Source organism: Coffea arabica, chromosome 5c, assembly GCF_036785885.1.
Source record: "Coffea arabica cultivar ET-39 chromosome 5c, Coffea Arabica ET-39 HiFi, whole genome shotgun sequence".
Lineage (NCBI taxonomy): Eukaryota > Viridiplantae > Streptophyta > Magnoliopsida > Gentianales > Rubiaceae > Coffea > Coffea arabica.
Genome location: NC_092319.1, coordinates 40,300,213 through 40,326,651, shown reverse-complemented (window position 1 = coordinate 40,326,651; position 26,439 = coordinate 40,300,213). Strand labels below are relative to the sequence as shown.

The 26,439-nt window shown below is 37.0% G+C and overlaps 4 protein-coding genes across 7 annotated transcripts; 1 reads left to right on the top strand and 3 right to left on the bottom strand.

Moving 5' to 3' along the window:
- Positions 1–18: 18 nt before the first annotated feature.
- Positions 19–3,786, bottom strand: LOC113689449 (putative late blight resistance protein homolog R1A-3). The gene has a single exon (XM_027207219.2). It carries the CDS (start codon positions 3,784–3,786, stop codon positions 19–21), a length of 3,768 nt encoding a protein of 1,255 aa, XP_027063020.2.
- A 2,287-nt stretch (positions 3,787–6,073) lies between these two features.
- LOC113689688 (probable pterin-4-alpha-carbinolamine dehydratase, chloroplastic) lies at positions 6,074–8,602 on the top strand. Its single transcript, XM_027207427.2, has 3 exons — positions 6,074–6,556; positions 7,024–7,216; positions 8,231–8,602. Exons 1-3 carry the CDS (start codon positions 6,185–6,187, stop codon positions 8,320–8,322), a joined length of 657 nt encoding a protein of 218 aa, XP_027063228.1. The 5' UTR covers positions 6,074–6,184; the 3' UTR covers positions 8,323–8,602.
- Positions 8,603–10,654: 2,052 nt separating this feature from the next.
- LOC113689686 (putative late blight resistance protein homolog R1A-3) lies at positions 10,655–14,446 on the bottom strand. Its single transcript, XM_027207422.2, has one exon. The coding sequence runs from the start codon at positions 14,444–14,446 to the stop codon at positions 10,655–10,657; it is 3,792 nt and encodes a 1,263-aa protein (XP_027063223.2).
- A 2,515-nt stretch (positions 14,447–16,961) lies between these two features.
- On the bottom strand, positions 16,962–25,947 carry LOC113689687 (probable disease resistance protein At1g61300). 4 transcript variants are annotated; one of them, XR_003448198.2, is made up of 5 exons: positions 25,681–25,947; positions 20,897–23,955; positions 18,333–18,395; positions 17,357–17,639; positions 16,962–17,239 (listed from the first exon to the last, which is right to left on the bottom strand). XR_003448198.2 is itself a non-coding variant. In XM_027207424.2 (3 exons), the coding sequence occupies exon 2, from the start codon at positions 23,927–23,929 to the stop codon at positions 20,942–20,944; it is 2,988 nt and encodes a 995-aa protein (XP_027063225.1). In that variant the 5' UTR covers positions 23,930–23,955; positions 25,681–25,947; the 3' UTR covers positions 17,558–18,395; positions 20,897–20,941. The 4 variants fall into 4 exon arrangements, 2 of the variants coding, with proteins under 2 accessions (XP_027063225.1, XP_071907001.1); XR_011815138.1 differs by lacking the exon at positions 16,962–17,239 and having other exon boundaries at positions 17,558–18,395; positions 18,588–23,955; XM_027207424.2 differs by lacking the exon at positions 16,962–17,239 and having other exon boundaries at positions 17,558–18,395.
- Between the last annotated feature and the right edge of the window lie 492 nt (positions 25,948–26,439).

Genomic DNA, 26,439 nt, shown 5'->3' with positions numbered 1-26,439 from the left:
TAGACATGCTTGAGAAGATCAGTAATTCATTTTAGAGGATGAAATGTGGATCTTCAGATCAGTATTTCCCATGTCCATTTGCTCCTCCTGAAGTGGCTGTATAAAACTTGCAGAGAAGGGACAATCAGAGGCCTCAATTGTTTCAAGAGTTGAGCTCCCCAAACCAGAAGGAATCTCCTCCAAAAAGTGACAATCTTCCAATACTAATTTCCTTAGACTAGGAAAACAGTCCATGTACTCGGAGGCTGTCCAATTGACAATATCCAGGGAAGCAATTTTCAAGAAACTAACTTTAGGGAACCCCTCTTCTTCTTCTTCCATGTTCCATATTTTTCCCTGAAAGGCCCCATCGAGTAATTTGAGAACTGCAAGATTGGGTAGATTTTGAATTTCTGATATTTTGCTCCAAGGGAAGAGAAAGCCGGATAGAGTCAATTTTCTAATTGTCAAAGGAAATTGAAACTCAAACTGGCATTGAACACCTGTATGGTTAATGAACTTGAGAGTGAGTGATTCTAGTCCACTTAAGAAGTCAAGCGCTAGAACCTTGTCAGCTGAATCCCTAGAACCATTAGCCTCGTAGAAACTGCATTTGAGCTTGTGGATATTGGGAAATTTTCTAAACATCTTGTCAATGGTATCCCAAGAAGGAAGCATTACTCTGGACAACGTATTCAAATCACACAAATGTTCAGCATTCTCAAGATTGTAGGTGGGCAACTGAAGCTCACAATATTCATCTAGGCAGTCGCCTTTTAATACCAAGTGCCTCAGTTTCTTAAGATTCCATATACTATCTGGTAGTGAGACAGCGCTATCAAACGTTTCCAGAATTAAAGTTTCCAGATTCAAGAGATTGGACATTGATGATGCAATTGACTCCAGATCTCCAACAACTGCCAGGTACCTCAAGTGAACAAGTAATTCCAGTTCTCTAGGAAAAGTAGAACCCAGATTTAATTGGCTCAAATCTAACACTTTTACAAGTTTGATGGCAACAAGGAATGGTATGTCAGTAACAGTAGGTTGGTAGCTTTCATGATTATTGAAGAATAGTAGAGAACGGATGGTGGGAGCAAATAACCTGGACTTGCAAAAGTGTCCTGGATTAGAGTTGATGCATAAGCGGCGTAGATTGTGTGGCACACTGATAGTATATAGTTCATCATACCCGCTCACCAGCTGCACAAATTTTTCCTGTCTGCCTTTTCTTACACAAAACTCATAAAGCAAATCGTGAACACGGCAGGTTTTGACTCCACCAATGGATCTTTGTTTGGAAACCATGACTAAACTTCTGTTAATAAGAGCCATCATGTGATCATTTGCCACATCCTCTGCGCTCTTGAACTGAGTTTTTTGTGCAAATCCTTCAGCCACCCATAACCAATTCAACCTCTCTGTAGTGTGTTCATGATCTTCAGGAAACGCTCCAAAGTATAGAAAGCATGGCTTCAAATAATCTGGTAAATTGTTGTAACTCAACTCTAATGCAGCAGTGCATTGTTCTGTACTAGAGAGCATGCTTGAGTTTAAACCTTCCACTACCCTTTTCCAACTATATTGGTCCTCATTTGCTAGAATTCCAGCAAGAATGACGATGGTAAGTGGTAGTCCTTGACACATTTCCACGATTTGCATTCGGAGTTCACATAATTCTGGAGGAGGCAAGTCTTTTCCAGGAAATAACCTTTTACTTAGCAAATCCCAACTCTCATCAGGAGTGAGTGGACGAAGGAAATGAGGTCCTTCATCAAGTTCACCTCTCGGAGCAGCAAGATCACGATTTCGACTTGTCATGATCACTCTACTTCCATTTCGGTTATCAGGAAATGATGCTTCCAATGCGTTCCATGCTTCAGTGTCCCATATATCATCCAAAACAATGAGATATTTTGTCCTTAGCAAACCTCTTCTGACTTCTGCCGCCAAATCTTCTTCAGACATCTCAACAAATTTGTCATGAAGCTTGGTATGAATAGAAGTCAAAATTTGAAGCAACAGATTTTTCTTGTAATACGTTTGAGAGACAGTACACCAAGCACGTGCATAAAAATGCGACATAACTGAAGAATCATTGTAAACTTTTTTGGCTAATGTAGTCTTACCAAGTCCTGGCATACCTACAATAGGAATTATTTGCAGTTGGGATGATCCTCTTGTGAGTCGATTGATTATTAAGGTTGCCTCATCCTCCAATCCCACCACCACATCACTGATTATTGGCTTGCTTGACTGTGGTCGCATGTGATTTAGTGACTTCGTAACCTCTTTAACTTTGAGATCAAGTCTATTGCTCTCAAAAATCTTCATGGCCACAGCTTTGATGATCTTAAGTTCTTCTACTATAGAATCAAATGATATGGAAGAAGAATCAAGAACATCTCCAACTAGTAAGGAGTCGATAAGAAACTCTGCCTTGTATGCCACCTCTACAACACGGTCCCAAAATGCTTGGAGCTCCTCATCTTCATTGCGCAATTCCACAATTTTCTCCAAGAAAGGGTGTAAGAAAATAAGTTCTTCCTGTATTGTTTGAATTGGATAGTTTACAAGAGCAACAGAACCAGCCTCAGAACTAGTCAGTTCCATCATATAGTTTTGAAGAAAAGCAATAAAGCCCAACTCATTGGTCCTAGGAAAGTTGGATGATGATGTTTCTGGACATGTCTCTGCAACTGCTGCCTTGATAACCTTGAGCCTTTCCAGAAAATCTTGGTAAGACACAAGATCCATGTCCTTTAGCACTCCGTCTTTCTCGGCACTGAGAGAAAGAGAAAAAGCAACAAGTCCTGCATCACATAGCACAAGTCTAATTAGATATCTCATTTTCTCATCAAACTTGTCAGGGTTCTCCTTGAGAATGGTTCTGAAGGATATTAGTCCCTCAAAAAGCAGTCGAAGTTGATCCTTCAGAGAGATCATAAGACAAGCTCTGGTCTTTATTATCTCCCACAGATAAAATATAAGAGAATTGATGAAGCCTCTCAATACATGCTCATCTGTTTCCGCGTATGGTTGTCGTGATAACTTTGAAGCTATCAGGGCCTGGACACAAGTCTTATGGACTTGCGGTTCTGCATAAATAATCTTCTGCAGCAGGTCCGAGGTATCATCCTTGATAGACATGGACTCCTTACAGAACCACGCAAAAGAGAGGGATGCTGCATTGACAGCGACAAATTCAACCTGACTCAATAAAGGTCCCAACTGCATATCTTCAACTCCATGAAGTGTGACAAAACAGATGAAGTTTTTCAAGAATGTTAGCATCTCTTCAAGGGCTTCAGCCTGTTCTCTAAAACTGTTGTACAGATGCATTGAGTAAACAATATCATTTAGATTCTCCCGAAGAGAGTCCATGATTTCCATAAGGTCATCTTTCTTTACCTGGGAATTACTAGACTGCCTTGATGACCAATCGGAAGAAACCAAGTACCATTCCTTGATTTCTGGGTGGAAAGATCTTAAACCACTGGGCACAACTCCTAAATCGCGGATACGATATGTATAGCCCACAGTAAAATTGTAGGTGTTGAAAATCAGCCGTCCCTGCTTGGAAATGGCATCTTTCATCGTAACTACCAGTGCTCCAAGAACCGCATCACCATCGTCGCCCCATTTTCTCACACACAGAAGAAATGTTCTGAATATTCTTAGATGCGCTTCCAGGTCTGTCAACCTAAAGAGCTCCACCATCCATTCCGGAGATTTTGGGCAGCTGTTCTTCAGGAACTGCAGATCTTTGAAGACGGCTGAAATGGAAGTAAGGCAACTGGAGGCCATCTGACGATAAGGAGGATAAGTTCAATTTAGAAATGGAAGAAGTCGATGAATAATGATGAAAACAGTCTTTACAGTTTGCGACTCTTCACTTCCAGCAATTGGGAAAAGCTCGAAGCTTAGAAAGTCAACTACAGGCAGGGGCCGAGTTATCCTTTGCCTTGTGGGAGCACACTGGGCACAGGATAATTCAGCACAAAATTTTTTAAGAATTGTGTTATTGCCCTAATAAATTGTAATTGTGAAATGTTCCTTTTAGGTATTAAATATTGAATTTTTTTCACTTTTCTTTTTATGCCGAATAATTTGTTGAAAGTCAATATTATGTGCTCAGTCGTATTTTGATACCTGTTTTTAACAAAGAACAAGTAATATATGTAATGTATCATCATCATTGTAATTGATCTAATGTGTCAAACGGCATTATTGAGTTGAGTAGTTTTTTTTTTGCATTTTTGTATTTTAGTTATTAAATATTTATATCCCTATTTACTATTACATGTGTTTCTATTTTCATAACTAGAGATGCTGGCTCAAAGCTAACAACATTTTGTGTTTACCTGTAAATGATTTCTTAACTTGTTATTTTCATCAATGTAAATTTGATGCAGTACTTCAGATGACCACATTGGGCGTTATTAATTTTGCTACCAACTTTTTTTTTTTTTCTTTTCTTTTCTTGAACTTTTGTCAACCAACTTGCTCTTAGGATTAAATTGTTCCCACTTGGATCAGAAAATTGACAACACTGCAGCCTGATCGGGGCAGCTGAGGTGATTTACACGGGAACAAGGAATCCAATATACAAGAGTGGGGAGATTATTCAAGGAAAAACAGGCTATACTTCTATTTAGAAGGGATTTGGGGCAGTATGACCGTCCCTGCACGGTTAAGGGCCAAGATTTGCCCTCAAAATTTTGTGCGGCTGAGATAACATCATATAACTCGATTTTCGCGCTAAGTATGGGGCCCATCACTATCTGTTGTGAAAATACATCCTGTGAAAAAAAAGTTACACGATGTACAAAGAAAGTTACGCGCAGTTGATAATGACTAAAATTGGCACGATGTACCTGCAACCGTCCGTGCCCTGAGTCCATTTAGAAGGGGGAGCACTGTCAAGTGCCAAAATCGGGACATAAAACCATCATGTCTACAATCAAAATTAAAATAGCTAAAATTTTGTACATGTGAACTTATAAATCTTCCCATTGGTTATATTCGTAAGCAATATGTCTGTTTAGATTGTAAGTTATTTGGGATTATTTGGGATATTTTTACTGTAGCACTTTTTGTGATGTGATATATGTGAGATAAAAAGATATTGGAAAGATAAAAAGGTGTATTGGAAATTGTAAAGATGATGTAAGCAAATAAAATTGAGAAAATATGAAGCAATCCAAACAAACCTATTCCAAAATCAACCTATCATATAAAATACATCCCTTCATTGATATGGTCCAATTTTGTATACAAAAGTTACCAAACCAAAACAACCAAAGCAAGGTTGATCTAACAAGCCATTGATCTTGCCTCCAAATTTGGAGTGAGCATATCCCTTTCATAACTCACAGTTTTTTGTATGAGTGTTTCGATAAATGGACTCTGCGAAGACACTTCAAAAGCCGGCAACTTTTGAAGTGAGCATATCGCTTGTCCAATAAGTGGTTCAGGCACTCGTCGTCTACTGACATGAGTAAGTTAATATTATAATAAATTTTAAACACAGTTATCATAAAAAACACATAATCATACTAATTCAGTAATTAACAATTAATCACAATAATCTCATGAAGTTTTGGTCTTTATCAATAACCAGATATTTAGTCATGAGTATTTGTCCTGTCAAGTAAGGTCAGACAGAAGTTCCTAACTATTTGTCTTGCTAAGTAGGTCAGATGAATACAAAAATTTCTAAATATTTGTCCCATTATGTAAGCTAGACAAATAGAAAGTGATTGAACTAGCTCCAAAGACAGTAATCGAAAAATCACGAGTTGAAACGAAACAAAATAAAGGTGCTCCCTTCTCTCCTAAACAAAAACGAAAAAAAAAAAACTAAAGCTTGATTCCAATCAATTGGGAGAATTAGTGAAAAACTAGCTTTGGGAGAATTAGTCAAAATTTTGATTTTTCTATTTAACGACCAAAAAACAAAAAGAAATTTGTTTGTCTTAAAATATGGGCCTCAAACTTGTACAAGTACGAAAAAATAATGCACAATGGGCCCATCTAACTACAACCACTAACGTCTTCTGGCGCCAGAACCGTACGGTCCATATGATGTCCAAACCCGGTTCCAGTTCCCAAGGAGAAAGCAGAAACCGGAAAAGAGGTAATCCTTCCTTCCTTATCCATCCACATTCCTGCACGTTTAGCTGCAGCTCTCCCACCAATAATCATGGCTGCTTCCACAAGCCATCTGTGCTCTATTCTTTCTTTGAATTCATCTCTTCCCAGTGTTCTTTCAAGTCAAAGGTCTGCTGCTGCTTTCGTCTTTTTCAGCTGCAAGACTGATCAGAGGAGGAGGCGGAGAAGTACTGGGATAGTTGCAAGTGGGGCGGATTTGCTGGGGGATTTCGGGGCGAGGGACCCTTTTCCGGCTGAAGTCGAGAGCAATTTTGCGGAGAAAGTACTGGGGAATGTGAATACAGAGCATAAAATCTTGATCCCAACTGCAACTGCTCTGTCTTTAGCCCAGCAAGATTGTACTCCCATCTCACCTAATGAGCAGCCCATTTCTGAAGATGCAGCCAAGAAACTCTTGCTCAAGGTCAAAAATTATTAGTTACATGAATTATTTTCAGGGTTTTTAGTACAATTGGTTTTAAAAAATGGTTGTTAGTTGTTAGTTGTTAGTTGTTAGTTAGTGCTTAAAGGCGTGGTATTATGAGAGTGTGAAAGTGCACACCTTCTGGTGCATTTCACTGATGGACTTGTAATAGAGTGTACACACTGTCAAAATGCATCTGTTCATTCTGTGTCTTTTCGAAGGCATGATTAGGTGTAGTGGTTATCTTCTAACCAATGCCTTGATCGGCTCATGACAGAAGAAGGCATTACGCTCCTGCATGAAAAGCGTTATTCTTTTACTTGTGTGAAGTTGTGGCGTATGTATCATTTCTAATGAAGTGCATTGGACAAGGGTAGTTGTTTCACTATAAAATTTTCACCCCCAGGGAACAAGAAATGTTAATGTGGTTCAACACTTATGGACACGTACATTTATTTACCTTGTAGGTTGTTGGATGGAGATTGATAAATGGAGAAGAGGGGCTAAGGCTGCAATGCGTATGGAAGTTGAGAGATTTCCAATGTGGGATTGAACTGATCAACAGGATATACAAGGCTATTGGTGCTACAGGGCACTTCCCTAGTCTTCACCTTGAGGAGTCCAATCAACTTAGAGCTGAACTATGGACTTCTTCAATTGGTGAGCACATATGTCTCTAATAGACAATAATTCAGATTTGTGGTTACTTATTTCCGAACCAGCTTTTAGTAATCTAAATATTGAATTCTGAATAGTACTGTTTTGTTTAATTTATGAATAGCACTTATTTAAGACTCACTGCAAATATTTGTTAACGACAATATCAATCAGAAGGGATCCTGCTAGACCAATAATGAAGAGTTGCAGAAGCAAATTATAAAAGATAAACATGCTTAGTGCTTCCAACAATGTTTTGATGGGGAAAAGGAGACTCTTTCCTTCACTAATTTAATAGTAAAACTAACAGTGTAATTTGGAAAAAGCTCATTCATGCTATTGTAAGTGACTAGATAAGGTATACTCCTTTTATTCGAGTCATTGGTTTCACAAGGGCATGGACTTCCGACGGATGATCTTTTTCCCTGTTTTTACCCACTATTTATGGTGTATCAGAAGACTGACTGTCTACCTAAGTTGTCCCAATTGAGAAGCTGAACATGCCTTTCATGATTCACTAGGAGTCTGAGAGGCTTTATCCATTCTTTTGTTCTTTACCCATCCTGTTTGAAATTTCTGAAAACAGAACAGTGAAAGTTTCCTTGGGAAGCCAAGTTTCATTACTCCTCCCACTTTGAAATGTCCAGTACTTTGTTTATATGCTCTGTTAAGATATTTTTCACATGGTCTTCCATGCCTCTGCATTAGTATTATTGCTTTGCACTTTTGTATATGTACTGTAACTTTGCAAAGATAAAGGGGTGGAGTTAATTTCGAAGGTTTACAAAATCTTTAAAGGTAACTGTATCATGAAAGATGAGTTTGAATGGTTTCTTACCTCAACTGTAGTAATATCGACATAATCTACTGTAATTCTGTTCTATCTTCTGATCCCCTTTCAAATTTTTTGTTAAGCCACCAAATTCTTTTTTGTTTCTTAATAACAAGGTTTATTTTCTGCTGTTATGATTTTTACTAATTACACTTAATACTATAATTCGATGACTTAAACTGCAGGAGGTCTGAGCATGAATGATTTCATTGTAGCTGCTAAAATAGATCAGGTTAAATCGTCAGATCTCATTCCCAGAAAGAGAGTTTGGGCATAAATGGAAAAACTGGTTCATCTAAGGTGCAAACCAAATTTTTTTGCTTTACCGGGTCCTGATGGGAACTAGAACTGAAGATTCATAGCTTTTTGCTCAAATGGCTGGATGCTGTACTTCTGATGTTGACAGTATTCTTTTTGAACATTAGACATAGCTATGATTTGTTTGTTCGGCGTATTCTCGGTTCCTTTAGAAATATTGTTTATGGTTTGAATGTTTTTCACTCAGTTATGATGGAGACCGCTTCTGCTTAAAATATCATTCATTTCTTTCAATGTCATTTTGTTGCTATTGTTACTATAGGAGATTAATGGGGCTAATATTTGGTTTAGTGAGACAAGAGAGATCCTTATTTGTGCCAGTTTGTTGAGATTATTTGACATACAGTAAAAATGTAAGTTTTACTTTGAACTAGATTTGTACTCAGATGTAACTTTGTCATATTTTAGTACATCTCCTATTCACATGCATCATAAAGCTAGGCATGTTTGTGAAACAAAACATTACACTACCAATGTACATAAGATGAATTTTTATTGTTTTAAATAATTGCTATAAAAATGAATTCCTTCTTTAATTAAATTATGTGCAGATATTTTGAAGAAACTCTGAATATTCTATTCTTGATGATTCATTTACATGTAGAACATTTCTGACATACATTTTCTGCTTCCTTTTGATGATGAGCAAGTGACTAATAATTCCTCACAAGCTTTTCTTTACATTTGGATTTAACAGATTTGTGATATACCAATAGCACAGTAAGTTAAATTAGAGCAAAGTATCATGAGGCTAAAACTGTCTCTTGTTCCTATTGACTGTTGTGTCTTGAAGGAAGGCAATTTTCTTGTACACTTTTCTTGGATCTTGTACTCTCCTTGCACACTACTGTATGAGTGAGACCCTGCAGCCAGGAGTTTGTAATTTTCTGATGTCTACTTGCTTATCTCTGCAATGCAAAGTAGCCAGGCAATTACAGGATTTCTTCTGTTTATATCCAGCATCTAATGTGCTAGAGCATTCTATCAATCTCACAAACAAGTATGATTGATAGCATTCTGATTGAAATCCTGCATGCCAGATGAGCAATGCACTACAAACTGCAAAGCTGGTGAGTCCTATTCATTATAAATGATTTGGTCTACTAACTTGCTGGGCTTAGTCTGAAACTTTCCTTGTCTATATCCAATTTTTATGACACAAATAACTTGCCTAGTAGCTTATTCAATTGCAATGTCACAAAAGATGCTTTCAGAAGTATTGATCCAAAATTTGTTGATCAAACAGGAGGCTACATGCAAATAGAAAAGGGTGTCGAAGTTATATTTGACCACAAGCTCTTTCTAATTAAACATTTCACTTTCATTGCAAAGATTCTGAGTACTTTCTTAAGCAAGATAACTGGGTTGGAACGGATTAATCTCTCTCCTTTCTGTCTCTGCATGGATGTTATCTAAGCTGCAGTTACTAAGTCCGACTTTCATATATATACTTGTAAAGGTTCTATGTTCAATACCTTCTTTCTCCAGTGGGCACTCTTATTAGTTTTAATTTTGCACTTAATCAGATGTTGATAGATGAAATAGGAAGCTACATGCTAATTCAAGGTCCATCTTGCTGCACCTTTTCCTAGCAAAACTTCAATGGGTAATAGCAAACTTGGTTTAATGTCCGTTGAATACCAAACACCTGCTTTTCATTCTGCTGTCCATTTTCTTCTTGATTGTGTGCTTAGTCAGAGATTTTACTAGCTCGGATGTTAAGTTCAAATAAATTGGAATACTGGCATGTCAAGTCGAAGCTTATATGGAAAATACTTTAGTTCCATGATCCAGCCCTGTGGGAGTGTGCTAAAGATAGTACTAACATAGCCCTGTGGGAGGGCTACCAAAAATTTGGTCCCAAGCCCCGAAGATTAAGAAGAATGTGATGCTACCAGACTCAAAAGGGTCCCATTAGCGATAGGTATCTAGGCGTGAATGTGAGTATGTACCTCCCATTCCCAAGTACTTCTTGCCAATACATTTTCGTAGAGATGGATCTCAATTGGATGCTGGGCCGTCTGCAAAAGGTAAAACCACATGCAGGCCCCTTAATTGGGGACCGCTGCGAAAGACTTTGCTCCCGATCGGTAACGCTGATTACCCGCTCAAGAATGAAGAACTAATAGAGGTGATAATTCTCTGCAAAAATGGAAGAATGAAAAAAAAGAGGTGGTAATGGGATAGTGTGCCAAATTGCATGGCCCCGGAAATAATGGTAGCCACTTGCCACCCATTTTTGGACATTTGGATTACAACTTTTTGGTATATATGTATATTAGTGTAACGATTTAATGCATGTCTGACGACGAAAGTAATTCAGAAATATACAAAGAAAGTACATCCCTTGAGGATGAAATAACCTTGAAATCAGTGTTTCCCATGCTGATTTGTTCTTCTTGAATTTCATTTACTGAACTTGCACAGCTGGGACAATCAGACAGCTCAATTATGTCAAGAGTTGAAACATTTCCCAAAGAAGATGGTATCTCCACCAAATTATAACAGTTTTCCAATACCAGTTTCTGCAGACGAGGAAAACTGTTCTCGCACTCCAGGGCAGTCCATTTGACAATGTCCAACGAAGCTAATTTCAAGAATTGAAGTTTGGGGAATTCCTCTTCTTTCATGTTCCATTCTTCCCCGACAAAGGTTTGCTCGAGCAATTTGAGAACCTGAAGATTGGGTAGATCTGCAATTGCAGATATATCACTCCAAGGCAAGCAAAAGCAAGAGAGAGTCAATTTTTTAATAGTCAAAGAGAAATGGAACTCAAAGGGATAGCGCTCGTCAATTTCTGTTCTGAGTCTTAGATTGAGCGATTCTAGTTGACCTAGAAAGTCAAGTACTAGAATCCTGTAGCTACCCTCCTTAGCAGGATCACAATCTACAACGAGCCTGCATTTCAGCTTGCGGATGTTTGGAATTTTTCTGAGTATCTTGTCCATGTTTTCCCAAGAAGAAAGGCTTACCCAGGAGAAAGTGTCCAAATTGCACAACTGTGAAGAGTTGTCAAGATTTTCCATGGGCAAATCGAAACCTCCCGTTAGGCTTTCGTCCTTCAAATGTAAATGCCTTAGCCTTTTCATATTCCATATAGTATCCGGCAAAGAAATCAGCCAACCATATATTTCCAGAATAAGAGTTTCCAAATTCGAGAGATTGGTTATGGATGATGGGATGGACTTCATATTACCAAGAACTGCCAAGTATCTCAACTGAACAAGCGACCCTATTTCTCTAGGAAGAGTAGCTCCTAGATTTATTTGGCTTAAATCTAACACTCTGAGAAGTTTGAAGACCTGAAAGATGAATGAAAGATCAAACCAAGTGTATGGTTCCCTTGGTCCAAATTTGAAGAACAATAAACATCGAACAGTCGGGATAGATAGCCTTGACTCTTGGAAGTGCTCCGGCTTAGAATTGATGCATAAGCGGCGTAGGTGGTGTGGCACATTGAAAGCATAAAGTTCATCATACCCACGTACCAACTGCAGAAACTTTTCTTCTTTGGCTTTTTTCACACATAACTCATGTAACAAATCATGAATCCGACAAGCTCTCACTCCCCCAGTGGATCTTTGTTTAGATACCATGACTAAGCTCCTGCCTATGAGATTCATCATAAAATCATTTGCCACATCCTCTGCGCTCTTTGAATGAGTTGTTTCCACAAATCCTTCGGCCACCCATAACCAAATCAACCTCTCGATAGTGTGTTCATGGTCTTCTGGAAATCCTCCAAAATAAAGGAAACATGGCTTCAAATTGTCTGGTAAATGTCTGTAACTCAACTCCAATGCAGCAGTGCATTGTTCTGTACTAGAAATATTGCTTGAACTTAAACTTTGCACAACCTCCTTCCAGCCAGATTGCTCCATGTTTGCTAGAATTCCAGCAAGAATGACAATAGTCAGAGGTAATCCTTGACACATTTCCACAATCTGGGTCCGGAGTTCACATAATTCTGGAGGAAGCGAATCTTTTCCAGGACAAAACTTTTCTTGTAGCAGATCCCAGCTCTCATCATGAGTGAGTTGACGAAGAGAATGAGGCTCTTGGTCGAGTTTATCTTGAGGAGCAATATCACGGAGTCGACTTGTCAAGATAACTCTACTTCCATTTCCATCATCAGGGAATGACGCTTCCAATCCTTTCCATACTTCACTGTCCCATACATCATCCAAAACAATAAGATATTTGTTCCTTAGCAAACGTCTTTTGACTTGATGAGCCAAATCTTCTTCACTCATCTCAAAAAATTTTTCGGAAAGCTTGGAATTAATACAAGTCAAAATTTCAAGCAACAGATTTTTCTTGTGATAAACTTGAGAAACGGTACACCAAGCGCGCGTATGAAAATGGTGCATGACTGAAGCATCATAGTAAATTTTTTTAGCTAAAGTTGTCTTACCAAGTCCCGGCATACCTACAATGGGAACTATTTGCACCTGGCGTGATCCTCTTGTGAGGCGATTGATTATCGATGTTGCCTCATCCTTGAATCCCACCACGACGTCGTTGATCATTGGCTTACTTCCCTGTGATGGCATGTGATCGATTCTCTTGGTAACTCCCTCAACTTTGAGATCAAGCATTTTGCTATGAAAATTCAAGGCTTGAGCTTTGATGATCTTAATTTCTTCCACAACGGAATCAAAGGACATTGAGGAAGAGTCCAGAATATATCCAACCAGTAAGGAGTCGATAAGAAATTCCACCCTATATGCTACCTGTACAACACGATCCCAAAGTGATTGAAGCTCCTCATTTTCATTGCGCAACTCCACAATTTTTTGCAGAAAAGAGCGCAAGAAAACAAGTTCTTCCTGGATTGTTTGAATTGGATAGCTTACGAAAGCAACTGAACTTGCCTCCGGACTTGTCAAATCCATCATGTATTTCAGAAGAAAATCGATAAATCCCAATTCATTGGTCCTAGGAAATTTGAAGGATGATCTTTTTGGGAATTCCTCTGCAACTGTTGCCTGGATAACCTTAAAGTTTTCTAGCAAATCAGAAGATACAAGATGCATTTCCTTCACCAATTCGTCATTCCTTGCGTTGAGAGAAAGAGAGAAAATAGCCAGTCCTGCATCATGGACCACAAGTCCAGTAAGATCTCTCATTTTTTCATCAAATTTCTTTGGCTTCTCCTTGAGAATGTTTCTCAAGGATCTTAGTCCCTCATAAAGCTTTTGCAGTTGATCTCTTAGATGAATCATAAGACAAGTACCAGACTTTAATATGTCCCATAGATTAGATAAGAGCATATCCACGAAGTCCTTCAACATCTGCTCATCTATTTCCCTGTGTGAGTGGCTTGATAAATTAGAAGCAATCAGGGCCTTGCAAGTCTCTACGGGGACAATATTCTGCATCAGTTTGCAAGAGTCTCCATTCTTGATTTGCATCAGCTTTTCTTTACACTGGATAGACCCGCACATAAAAATATGTCTTGCTACATTAACAGCCACAGCTTCAGTATGAGTCAATAACAGTTCCAATTGCCCATCTTCAACTTCATGCGGAGTGATAAAATGCAGAAAGTTTTTCAAGAATGTAAGCTTCCCTCTAAAGGCTCCGATGTGTTCTACTACTTCCAGATCTGAAGCATTTTGCCAATAACTGAAATCCACCAGATTCTCCAGAAGAGAGTCCATGAGTTCCATAAGGTCATCTTTATTGACAAGGGAATCAGTAGACTGCCCTGACGAGCAATCTGAGAAAACAACGTACCAATGGTTTATTTCTTGATTGAAAGATCTGATTTCTTTTCCTAAATGATAGGCAGTACGCACAACGTCATTTGGAAATCCGTCACCTTCCAAAGTAGCGAGACGAAAGGAGTGAATCTCCTGTGCCCTTCTGGATATGACATCTTCAATCCTAACTAGCAGAGCTGCTAGATTTGCATCAACATGATTACTACACTTTCTTGCGCACAGAAGAAATGTTCTCAGAAATGCTAGGCCCCCTATTGGGGCGTGCAAAAAATGACGCTCCCAAACTTCACAAATGTTCCTCAGGAACCGCAGATCATCTATGGCGGAGCGGATACAAGGAATACTACTGGAGGCCATCTAAGGAAGATCGATCAGGGAATAAATGGGAATTCAATTAAGAGATGAAACAGCTCTGATAATTTTCACACAGAAGATTAAGTGCTCTCCTCTTCTCTTGTACATAAATTGCTAGTATATACTTCTTAATGAGTACTGTATCTATGATTAATCCACCAGGACAGGGGAAAAAAGGGAAAAAGCGAAGATGAATTGTTATTTTCTGGAAGATGAAAAAGATTACCCAATTGGCTCGATTGCCCATGCGTTTCTCATTTGGTCCCAGCAGTATTATATTTATACCTTGAGGAAATGAACTAAATCAGCAACCCTTTTCAGCTAGAATTAAAAAGAGCGCTTTCAGATGGTGAAAGGATATGGCGTGGAACATTTTTGAAATATTTGTATTATGATTGTTTGGAAACATAGCCATATACAATTGTACAGATTTTATTTGCATTTTGACGGCGTTATTCTCAACTGCTTAAAGTTTAAGCCCTTGCTTCACTTATCGATTTTCTTTCCCAAGGAAAACGCATTATGTCACTCTTATCTTATTTCAAAGCTGTAAATGCCATCTTTTGAATTATTTGGGATTTTGTGTTGGGTGCTGAGAAAATTGATGAACATTTCTTGTTAGTCAATATGTTTGGATCGGAGATTATTTGGAAAACAAATATCCGAAATAATACTGTAATACTTTTTGTGATGTAATGTATATGAAATAAAAAAGATGATTGAAAATTGTGTTTATGATACAAGTAAAACAAAATTTAACTTTTTTTTGGCAAATCTTGACAACCAACATGTAGATTTTTAACGAATACTTAGCTTCATCAGCACTAATGTCGTCTAGAATTGAATTAATGTTTAATTCTGCTGATATACACACGAAGAGTTGGTTTCATTAGGTAATATCTTGTTTGAATTCCAATTATTTGGGTACTATTTGAAATTTTCTTTTCAAAATCTAATGTAAATATATTTTTGACGATTATTTTTACCTTATACATGTCATATCATAAAAAATAATTTTGTTAAAAAAAAAAAAAGAAATTGCAATCCAAAAGAAATGATAACTGTGACAAGGTCCGCAACTTCAGGCGCCACCAATGGCCGGCCAGGCCTGAAGGACAACTAAATTATTTTAAAGATATAGGGATTCAAGATCATCCAGAGAGTGCGCCATTGACTTTGATATGATAACGTTGTGAACTTTTTATATGTTTGAGTCGAATTTTATATGTTGCCCACATGGCAAGGTGCATAAAAATTAACAAGGGACACCATTGACTGAAAAATTATGGAAAAATAAGACAAATGATCCTTTCACACACAAAAAAAAAAAAAAAAAAAAAAAAACTTTCACTTTCTCATACAATTTTTTTTAAAAAAAAAAAAACAAGTCACAACATTTTTTTAATAATTTCACACATATACTTGTACTTGTACTCTCTCTCTCTCCTCCTACATGCGCACATTCTCTCTCTCTCCCCCTCTTAGACACATACTTCATAGACTCTGCACTCTTTCTCTTACACATATTTTCTACTATAACACGCACTTTTAAGCATAATCTATTCATCAAACATGCAAAATATATATATTTTTCTTTTATTGCACACACACACATTTTCGTATAAATCACAAAAGCATCCTTATTCTCTTTATTAGTATCAAAAAGTAATATTGAAAAAACTAATACAAAATAACAATGAAACGTAATATTATTATTATTCAATTATAAAATACACATGAAATAAAATACTTAATTAAGCACTCAATTTTTAGCTAGTATTGAATCAGCAAATTGAGACTTCAGCAATTAAGTTACAATCTTTGGAATTCAAACTTTAGTTTTCAGTTTTTTCAAACACCCTAGGCTCTAAGACTGGTGCTCATTGATTGAAGATCACGGAGAAATTTCCCAGTGTCTATCATAGGACGGCAGAGGTTCAAACCTTGCCTCCCACCAAAATGCCACATTTAAGTGACTTGTTTCCAAAAAAAATTCAAGCAGGTGTGCTGTGCATCCTTCCGGTCCGGTGGTGGTTCAGTCCCCCCCGATTTATCCCAGGATCTCCTTAAATTCGCTCTCTTCCCCTTAATGTAGGATAAATTAGGTTTATCGTTTAAAAAAAAAAAAAATCAAAGGATGGCTATTTTGTTAACTCACTAGCCCATGCGGCCCTAGTAACTCTCGAAGACTAAAGTTAAGAGACAAGTGCCACACGAGTTATCGAGTTAGTCTCGAAATTCCATAGTTGCTTGTGCTACACGGGTTATTGAGTTAACAAAATAGCCATTTCGTGACAAGTGGGATCTTGGATTTTGGATCTTATTTTGGCAATAACAAGTATACGAGAGTTCTACAAACTTTCTTTCTTTAACCTCCACCCGTTTAAGTACGTTTATTACGCTCTTATGCTTCCACATCTTTGACACACTAGGTAAGATTGAATTAGCCACATCTCTTAATTTTTAGTCTCCGAGAGTAGCGTGGCATGGGCTGCTAAGTTAATGAAATACAGGAAAGTTGCAACAACGGCCTGTGAACTTGATGGGTCTCCAAAATGAACTATTTCCTTGTAACATAATAAACATTTTCTGGACAAAAAATTAATTTAACTATGAATGCCAACTTAGTCTTCCCTTTGATTAGCTTACCACTCGTTCTCCAGAATCTGCTTGCCTCTTGCCCAGCTTGCCATCGGATGTAACATTTAATGAAAGTTCAGGATTTGGATTCCTTTGTAATCTCAATGACAACATCGCAGCTCCTTGGCCTTCTGGTCCTTTTGTTTCTGCTTCTTCCTACAATAAAGTAAGCATGCAATTTCTTTTCTTTGTAATCTCATTGTGCGATTTATTTAAACTTTTTCATTAGAAGAATAATTTCAGGTGAATCACCTGATCATATGGTTACATTACCTGAAACCACATTCCTTCCTTTACCCCATTGTAAAGCAATTGATGTTATATTTCCTGCCCTAGACCAATTTCTTTTTGTCCTCTTCTCCTCTACTGGTTGCATAAAACTGTGAGTTATTTGCGGTGTGAAGACTCTGGACTAGGCTGAAACTGAAATCTGTCAACTATAAGCTGGAAATAACTAGTTCCGATTGTTCCTTGCCTCGAATTTTGCCTCTTCATACATTGCAGGACTGCGGATTAGCAAGTTGACGCTTGCTTTACGGGCCACCTCAAACATACTCTGATTTTTCACAACAAAAGCCAATACCATATCAGATGACATATACAAGTGCATGCCTCTTGCAAGAGAAAACTCCATCGGATTTTTCTTTTTTTTTTCTCTTTTTGTTTAATACAATTTTTTCTTAAAAAGAAACAAAATCGTTCCATGCAAGTTTGATCTGTTTATAGATAGTTGCTGCCAAAGAAGTCAGACACAAAAGGCTCAAGTCAAGCAGAAATGTTGATGTAAAATCTTCTTCTATTCATTTATTCTAAATGTAGATATTTAGCTCCAGAAGGGACTCGAATGCAGTTTAGATCCTTCTTTAGCGTGCATATACAACCCCAACCCCAAAGAAAAGGATTTAGCTAAAGAATTATCAGTGCAATTAGATATATAATTGGTTGAAATGGAAATCAGGAGAAAGCGCACAAACAGAAAGTTTTAAATTGATAGAGTGAAATCACATTTTTGGAGTACAATGTGACTAAAAGTTTTGACATAATACCCCAGAACAGTTCTTTTCTATATTCAATGAATAGTCACAAAAAAACTGTATCACTGCTCCAATTACAATCAAGTGCAGAAAATACATCATCCATCTAGGAATAGAAATCTAAACATGACAGAAAAATAGCAATTGTAATACAGTTAAGGAAGAAGCATGTATTTAAAGGAAGTTTGGTGCTGCTACATAAGGATTGAATTTACACTTCTTTTTGCAACTCCACCTCTCTTGCAGCAGCAATTCTGCGGCTGCCTAGCTATCTTAACCTGAGATTGACAAACAATAGTACAGTCGGAAACAAAAAGCAAATGCAACCATGATATGAACGCAAATACAATTATGTAAAAGGTGAGGAAGTAGAACCAATGGAGGTACGAAGTGATGAAATGCAGATCAAAATATCAACTAGTGTGCAGGAACAGTCCAAAAGTGTTGGTATTGGGATTTTAGCAACTAACCACAGCTATCAGGTGGTGTCAGCCTGGGCACTAGTTGATAGGAAATCAGTAAATCAGTTGCAGACTATAGCAGAAGCTGTGAAGATGGCCATTATAAAGGCCAGACAGCAGCAATGGCAGAAAATTACAGTCCATGTTCCCAGCCCACAGCTGCTGAAAGTGATTACGTCGGGAGTGGCTAAGGATATCAAAATGTCTACTTTGGCTGATGATATTAACAACCTCAGAGCATTGTTCCAAAAATGCTCCTTTTGTCTAGAAAGGAGATTAGATAAAAGAAGTGATTTGATTAGTGATTATGCCTTGGGCATTTTTCAAGATGAGGGATGGATCAATCCTGAGTGTGTCTAACACTTTTGTATAGAACTCCTTGGGCCTTTGCTCATATAAGTGTACATCTTTTGCCAATCAATACAAAAACTACCGTTGCAGAAAAAAAAAATAACTTATTGCGGCTCTCAATTATATGAAATTTGGAATTTAAACATTTGTAAATATATATATATATATATATATATATATATGGGATAATTGCAAAAACCTCCCCTAAGGTTTCTGATACTAACACTCACCTTCCTTGTGGTTTAGAAAATAGCACTTACTACCCTTGAACTTAAGGTTTGTGTTGCAAATTCAATCCATGCCAAAAAAGTTATCATTAAAAATTTTTTTTAAGGAGTGAGATGAAAAATTTGTACTAAATTTGCCCTTCACGCTGCTTGCCAAATTATATTAATAGAGGAATGATAAAATATGAAAAACTATTAAGAATTAACAAAATTCAAGGGATGTAAGTGCAATTGAATGAAGTTTACTAACAATACATGAAGCAACGATGGATGCTAACGGCTAATTAAATAATTATATATCCAGGGTCTTGCAGCAAAGTTTATAAAGAATACACATAACTTTTAAAACTCTCTATTAATAATATGAATAGCTATTTCTAGGGGTAACACAACTGCTTATGTTATCAACACCAATCATATACAAAAAAAAAATCGCTGAACAATAAGCTAATTAACAACATACTTAAGCATCACTAAAAGTTACTGAGCATGAGATAAGCCTAATTACAAGTAATTAGAAGTGCATACTAACAAGATAAAGTTGTTTTTAGTAAATAAAAACTATAGTAAGTGCATTAAAAACACATACTAAAACTGCTACTGCTCTGATGTTTTCAGATTATAGGATTATAACTGTATTAATGGAAATAGATGTTACAACTTGAGAAGTAGTAGTAGGCTGAACTAGAGGAAGTTTTGAAATAGAAATGACTTGAACAGATATATTTGTGCCAGTTCTCTTTAGAAGCTCCAGAATTGCTTACTGGCCTTCTTCTCTGCAGTTGTATAAAATTAAACTTAAATTAATTGGTTTGAAGAGCAAAATATAGAAACATTTACGCCGTTTTCTCCCCTCAATTGGCACCATTCCTTAGTTTTGCTTACAATGGTTAATGATGCTAAAACTCACAGGTAATCTAGTTTAATTAGTCACTCAATTTGTTAACAAAAAATAAATTTTCTTTTCTAAAATCCTTTCATTAAGTTCCTGCAATTAGTCAAGGTATAAAAGTAAAATTATACAATTTATTGTTAGTAATAGGTCCAATTTCCTCCTAGAGGAGGTTAGTGTAATTTTAGAAATCATAAGGGAGGTGAGTGCTAGTGTTAGAAACTTCAGGGGAGGTTTCTGCAATTATCCCTATATATACATACATACATATATATATATAACTGTAGCTTTATCTAGAAAGCCTCTTCAGAAAAGGGGAAAAACAAGACAATCTTCAAGAGCAGCAAATGGAAAAAAGAAAAGAACATAGAGATCAACTCATTCACAGAATAAATTAATAAAGACATTGAATTCAGGTATGAGCAAGAAGAAAGAAAGAGATAGAAAATAAAATATTTAAAATCACAGAAATAAGAAAAAATTTTAAAAATATTAAAAAGCTATACGCGGATGACTATAAGAAAGGGTGCCATAGAGAACATGCAACATCAGAGCAAGAAAATAATGTACTTAAATCCATTTTTCCATCAGAAAAACTCAAAACAAAAAAAGAAGAACAGTATAAGTAGTAAATTACGTAAATTAATTGAAGAAGAGGTGTTAGCAATTCTGCACCTGAAGAAAGTAAAAAAAAAAAAAAAAAACCTGAGCTCAATACGGAAAGAATTAATATCAATACCTACACAATAGCAAATTCCATGCTAGTGGAGAAGCAGATCATTTTGGGGAAAAAAGTTCAAAGAAAGGGGATACTTAGTAACATTTGAGGAAAGGGAGAAAACACGTACATGAGAATTGAGAATCAGTCAAGATTTTGATCAAATAAGTGGTCTTCAATAATCAAATAAACTCCGCCATGTGGAAAAATATGGGTCAAGGGCATTTTTGGCACTAGGATAGTCCCACTCTAACGATTCCCACCATTCTTTATTTCCCTTGATTTTACGAAGAGTGCTGGGAAGAGATGGTAGTCCGTTGATGGTAGGAAGAAACAAAGGCAGCCTCTTTACCTTTGGACAATCAAATATTTTAATCTTCTCAATTGAGTCGCAGATCATGGCTGCCTTGCAAATGTTCTTTAGTTGTAGTAGCCTATTCAGACGCAACCTCCTTAACTTTGGAAGGATGATGACAATGGCGGTGGCTCCACTTGAAGTCAATTGAATGCCTTCTCCTCCTCCTTGTCCTACTCCATTGCCATCTGCTGCTATCTCCTCCAGTTCTTCACAATCGTAAACGTCTAATTCTTCAAGATTTTGAAGCTTCTGCAGCAACTGCACTGTGAATAGCTGCTTCATGTTGTGACATTTAGAAATCCACAATATTTTAAGGGAAGAAAATGTGCTAGCTGGAAGCACATATGGTTCTGATTCTCCGTAAAAAAGACCAACCAGATTTGGCAACCTGTGGAGGCGTAGCCATTCGAGACCACGAAGTGGATTAAAAGATGAGACTTCCAACTGATCACATGGAGAAGCAGAGGACAATTGCCAGAGGAACTCTATTCGAACCGAATCAACAATTTCCAATTCAGATAAGTCGCTTAAACTTATAAAATTCTTAAAAACATCTGACAAGCACCTAATGTCCGTGCCCTCACAATCCTCGATTATCAAACGCTTCATATCATCTGGTAGGTCGTTCGATCCTCTACCGAGCTTACACTGATAGAAATACAGTTTTTTCTGGTACCCACAGTCATTGTCCTCATAATACTGATTCTCAGTTAAGATGTCATTGATATAAACATTATAGTATTTTGGCCACCGAGTGATTTTATAGAAGTCCGTAAAAGACAAACATCCTATAAAACTTTCTAATTGGTTCAACACCTCTGGATCATTAACTTTTACCCAACCATAGGGTGGCAATAGTAACCGTTGAAGACGGTGAAATTGGGAAAATGTCCCTTTTGGTATTATAATCTTTCGACTAAAAGTCTGACACTGGTTCAAGTTAAGCCTTTCGAGGTTGACCAGTGACTCCCAACCTTGAGGTAAATCCTCAATTTTAGTCCATGATAGATCCAATTCCCTCAGTTGCTTGAGCTTTCCCAGTGGTGGCACAAATCGGAGGTCTCCACAACTCCCCAAAATCAAAGCAGTGAGATTCACCAAGTTTGAAACAGAATTCGGCAACAATGTTATACCTTGGCACCCAAATACCTTTAAAACTTTAAGTCCACACATGTGCTGAAAGAATGAATCTGGGATTTCCTTTATGAAAACCCAAGAAAGATGCAAGGTTGAGAGCTTAGGACAATTTGGTGACCAGGCTAGTGGAATTTCTATTCCTTTGGAATTTTGTGAATAGAGGGAAACTGCACGGAGATCTTGTGTCCACTCTTCTTGTTCCAGTGTTACTTGTGAATCTTCCTGTCCTAAGCTTTTCACCAAGAATCGTGGTACATCATCTCTCCTCCTCTTTGGTTTGGAGTTTCCATGCGTGATCCTTAATGCCATATCTCTGACCAAATCATGCATCTTCACACAGTCATCCCCTTTGAAATCTTTAGTTTCTTCCAGCAAGCAAACTCTTATCAGTTTGTTTAATATCGTTTGACCTTGATCAAATGCTTTTGACCTTGAGCCCCGTTTTGACATCAGCTCCGCCCAAATAAACAGGTCTATTAGTTCCTTTCTTTTTATTTTATAATCTTCCGGATAAAGAGAGCAATACAAGAAGCAATTCCTTTCATATTTATCCAGGCGATTGAAGCTCCATTCCAGAATGGGAAACACATCTCGTTCCATCTCATCATGCCCTACCGAACATGCTTTCAATTGTTCCAATGCATTTCTCCACTCACAGATGTCGCTCACACCTCTCATGCTCCCAGCCACTGTGATGATACCAAGAGGCAAACCAGAACACCTTTTCGCAACGGACTTGGCAGCACCTTCCACATCTCCATCAGGCACTGTCTTAGCGTCGAGTGTATGTTTGAACAAATCCCAAGCTTCATTTGTAGCCAAAGTTTTAGCTTCAAATACCCTTTGACAGCTAATCCTGCTGCATAATTCTAGAGACCGAGTAGTCAAGATCACTCTGCATTTGTTTGCACCGAGAGGAATTCCAATCTTTTCAAAAGAAAATTCTTGCCAAACATCATCGAGTATGAGGACAGAATGCTTCACCAATGCCCTGGACAAAATGGCTGCCCTGCTATCCTCATCATCCTCGTATGACAGATCAAGCCTTAGGCGTTTAGCAATGTCATCTTGCAGCCTTTTGATTCTGAATTCTTGAGAGACAGTAATCCAATAAACCTTGAATTGAGTTCTCTCAAGGAGATGATTATGGATGTGTTTCGCCAATGTAGTCTTACCCACACCGCCCATCCCGTAAATCCCAATGTTTGAGATGCTATCCATGACCAACCACGCCCAGATTGCTTTCAAACCTCTGTCAAACATTTCTCCAAATAATTTTGTTGTCACCCGTTGTTCACCTCTGTTCTCAAAAGCCTCAAGCAAAAGCCCATCAAAATGATTACTCTGCTCCATCAGTTGCTCTACAATTGCATCCATTTTAGCCACTCTATCCCCACTGCTAATTGCATTTTCTAGAAATCCACCCTCCTGTATGCTTTTTTTCAAAGCACCGAATTCACTTTCTACTGTTGCTACCTCCTCAAACCAAATCTCAACCTCCCTTTTCCTTTTCTTAGTACCTGATCTTTCTGCATTTGTCACTTGCAACTCGATGTCAGATTTTCTGCCGCCTAATCTTTGCAACTTCCTTTGAAGCGACCTGAGATTATCATCCAAATTGACATACCTCCTTCCTCTGTCCAATGCCAAATTCCCAAGTGCCTCCATTGTTAGTTTCTCGTGAACTCTCTTGCCTGTCAAGTGACAAGAGAATCTCTAAAAAGTCTAGGTATCAATCAATAACAACATTGTTCAATAAAGGCAGCATAAGAATCGTGATGTTCCTTTGGAAAATTTTGAAACAGGGCATTTCCAAACTTAATAGTTTGACAAATCTGAACCCGGTTAGTACACTAAACAATTAGCTGTTTAATGTTGGATTCTACATAATGGTATCCTCAACTTTTAATCAACGTTTAAATGATGCAAAGGAATTAATACTAGTATTCTTCTGATTTTCTTTTTGCATATATTTTTGAATTTGTGCATCATCAATATTAAGATGAAAAAGACTTTTTATCACATCCAACTATTTATCAAATACAGCTTCTATTATACGATAACTTTCTGGGCTGAATGAAATGTTCATAAAGGGTACATGATGTAACAAAATAGTCCAATTAAAGACCTCATAGAATTTAGAATATACCACATGTTAAGATCTAAATTCATTAATTTTAAATAATAAATTAGGTTATCAAACAGGTTTTAGTCTGCACATTGCTTAATAAAGTTCAAAACACAATAGGTAAGTAGGATAGAGAGTATTATTTGAAATATTATTTGGAATAATTACTGTAACACTTTTTGTGATGTGATGTATGTGAGATAAAAAGATGATTGAAAATATAAAAATGTGGGTTGGAAAATGTATTTATGATGTAAGCGAAATATTATTTGAAAAAAAATTGATATCCAAACAAAGCCTGTACAAATCTTCTTCAGTCAATGAAATATTTATGAAACTATAAGCTCATCTATGATTCTTCCCATTGGCAAAAATAAAATATTTACTACAATATCTGGGGAAATATCAATTTGCTCTTATAAATTCGTCATGTACCAGGATCCAACTTTGGTAGTATTAGTCAGATTGGAGTCTGCATCAACTCATTCTTTCTAAGAACGAGCCCAATTACAAGTTTACAATCCTTTATTTGTATCTAAGAAATCATAAGATCCTATTATTAGCCTTTTTCACATTCCGCGACGACTTTACAAACGTATAGGTACATTAGATATTACTAAAAAAGAAGTTTCGAGTCTCAAGCTTTTGCCCATTACCTCCTTAATATGTCAAACGAATTTTGCTAATTGAGTACTCTATTTTTCCTATTAATATTACTCTCTTTCATTTTGCCCTTGAAGACGCTTTTAAACTAAAAAATTTTTTTCTTTCCTTTTAGGGATCTGTACATCTCAATTAATCAAGGAGAAAGGGATCTTCATGATCATTGATAATAAAATATAACATCATGGTAAGCTCTGGAACTTATCAAGCTAGTCCAGACATTTATCTTCTCTAAAGAATTGATAACAAAAATTTTGCAACTACAAAAATATCCGAAATTCTTGCCAAAAAATGTCAATCATGTAAAGAGCTTGGAGAGAGCACTTCATTTGTTGAAAGAAAAGGGAAAAAATAGTGATCAAGATTTTTGGGCCTCGGAAATCTAAATATAACATGATGATTTTAGAAACAACCAAAAAAATTTACAAAATCAAGATCGAGTGTGATATCACTGTACCTTGAAATCAAGCCAAGTTATGCTGAAGAAAATGAGAATAGCAAGACTCTATCAAAAGATAAAATTTGCATTATATTTACATCTAGCTTTCACTACTGCTTATTATAACACGATGAAATAAGAGAAAACTGCAAAAGTTACAAAATTCAGATGGATATTATCTCATCATACCTGAAATTGACAAGAAAACTTGAAGAAGCTGAAAACCTTCAGAATCTGCCAAAAGTATGTATTATGATTGTTGAGTACTGAGAATAGGATGGTAAAAGTTGAACTGCCAGCAGACCACCAATAACTTTAAGGGTTCATGATAGCGGGCCCTCGTGAAGGAATGTCAAAAGAAAGGCTACCGGAATTGCAATAATGTTAAATACCTCAACCATCAACCAATTTGCTTGAGGTTAGTTGGCCATCATACAAGGTACAAAATGTAACTCTGGCAGCAAGTTGGTTACATGATCCAAAGAACTGTACTGCTCCCTTCGTCCCATGCTCCCTTCGTCCCATTTATTTAATCATGTTTGGGAAATTTAACTTTTTAAAAATAGTGGTTTGATTGTGATATTTGTACTTCTCTTTCCAATTTTATCCCCACAAATTTAAATTTTAAATTTGAATTGTAACATGTATATGATTAAAAAAAAAGACTAAATTGGAAAGAGAGAGTAAAAGGTGCTTTGACTTTTTTAACATGACAATTATTTTGAAACACCTCAAAATGAAAAGTGCGACACTCTCAATGAGACGGGGGCAATGTATATTTTTTAATCCAAAGAGTACATTGCAACTCTAATGAATTGCATCTACTTTTAAATTCAAAAAATATGGAGTAGTGCACCCTCCAGAGTAGAAGTTATATCTATTGAGTAGTCTACACTCTATTCAAAGCATATCTATTATACGTTTGCTAAATGCTTTGATAGGGACAAA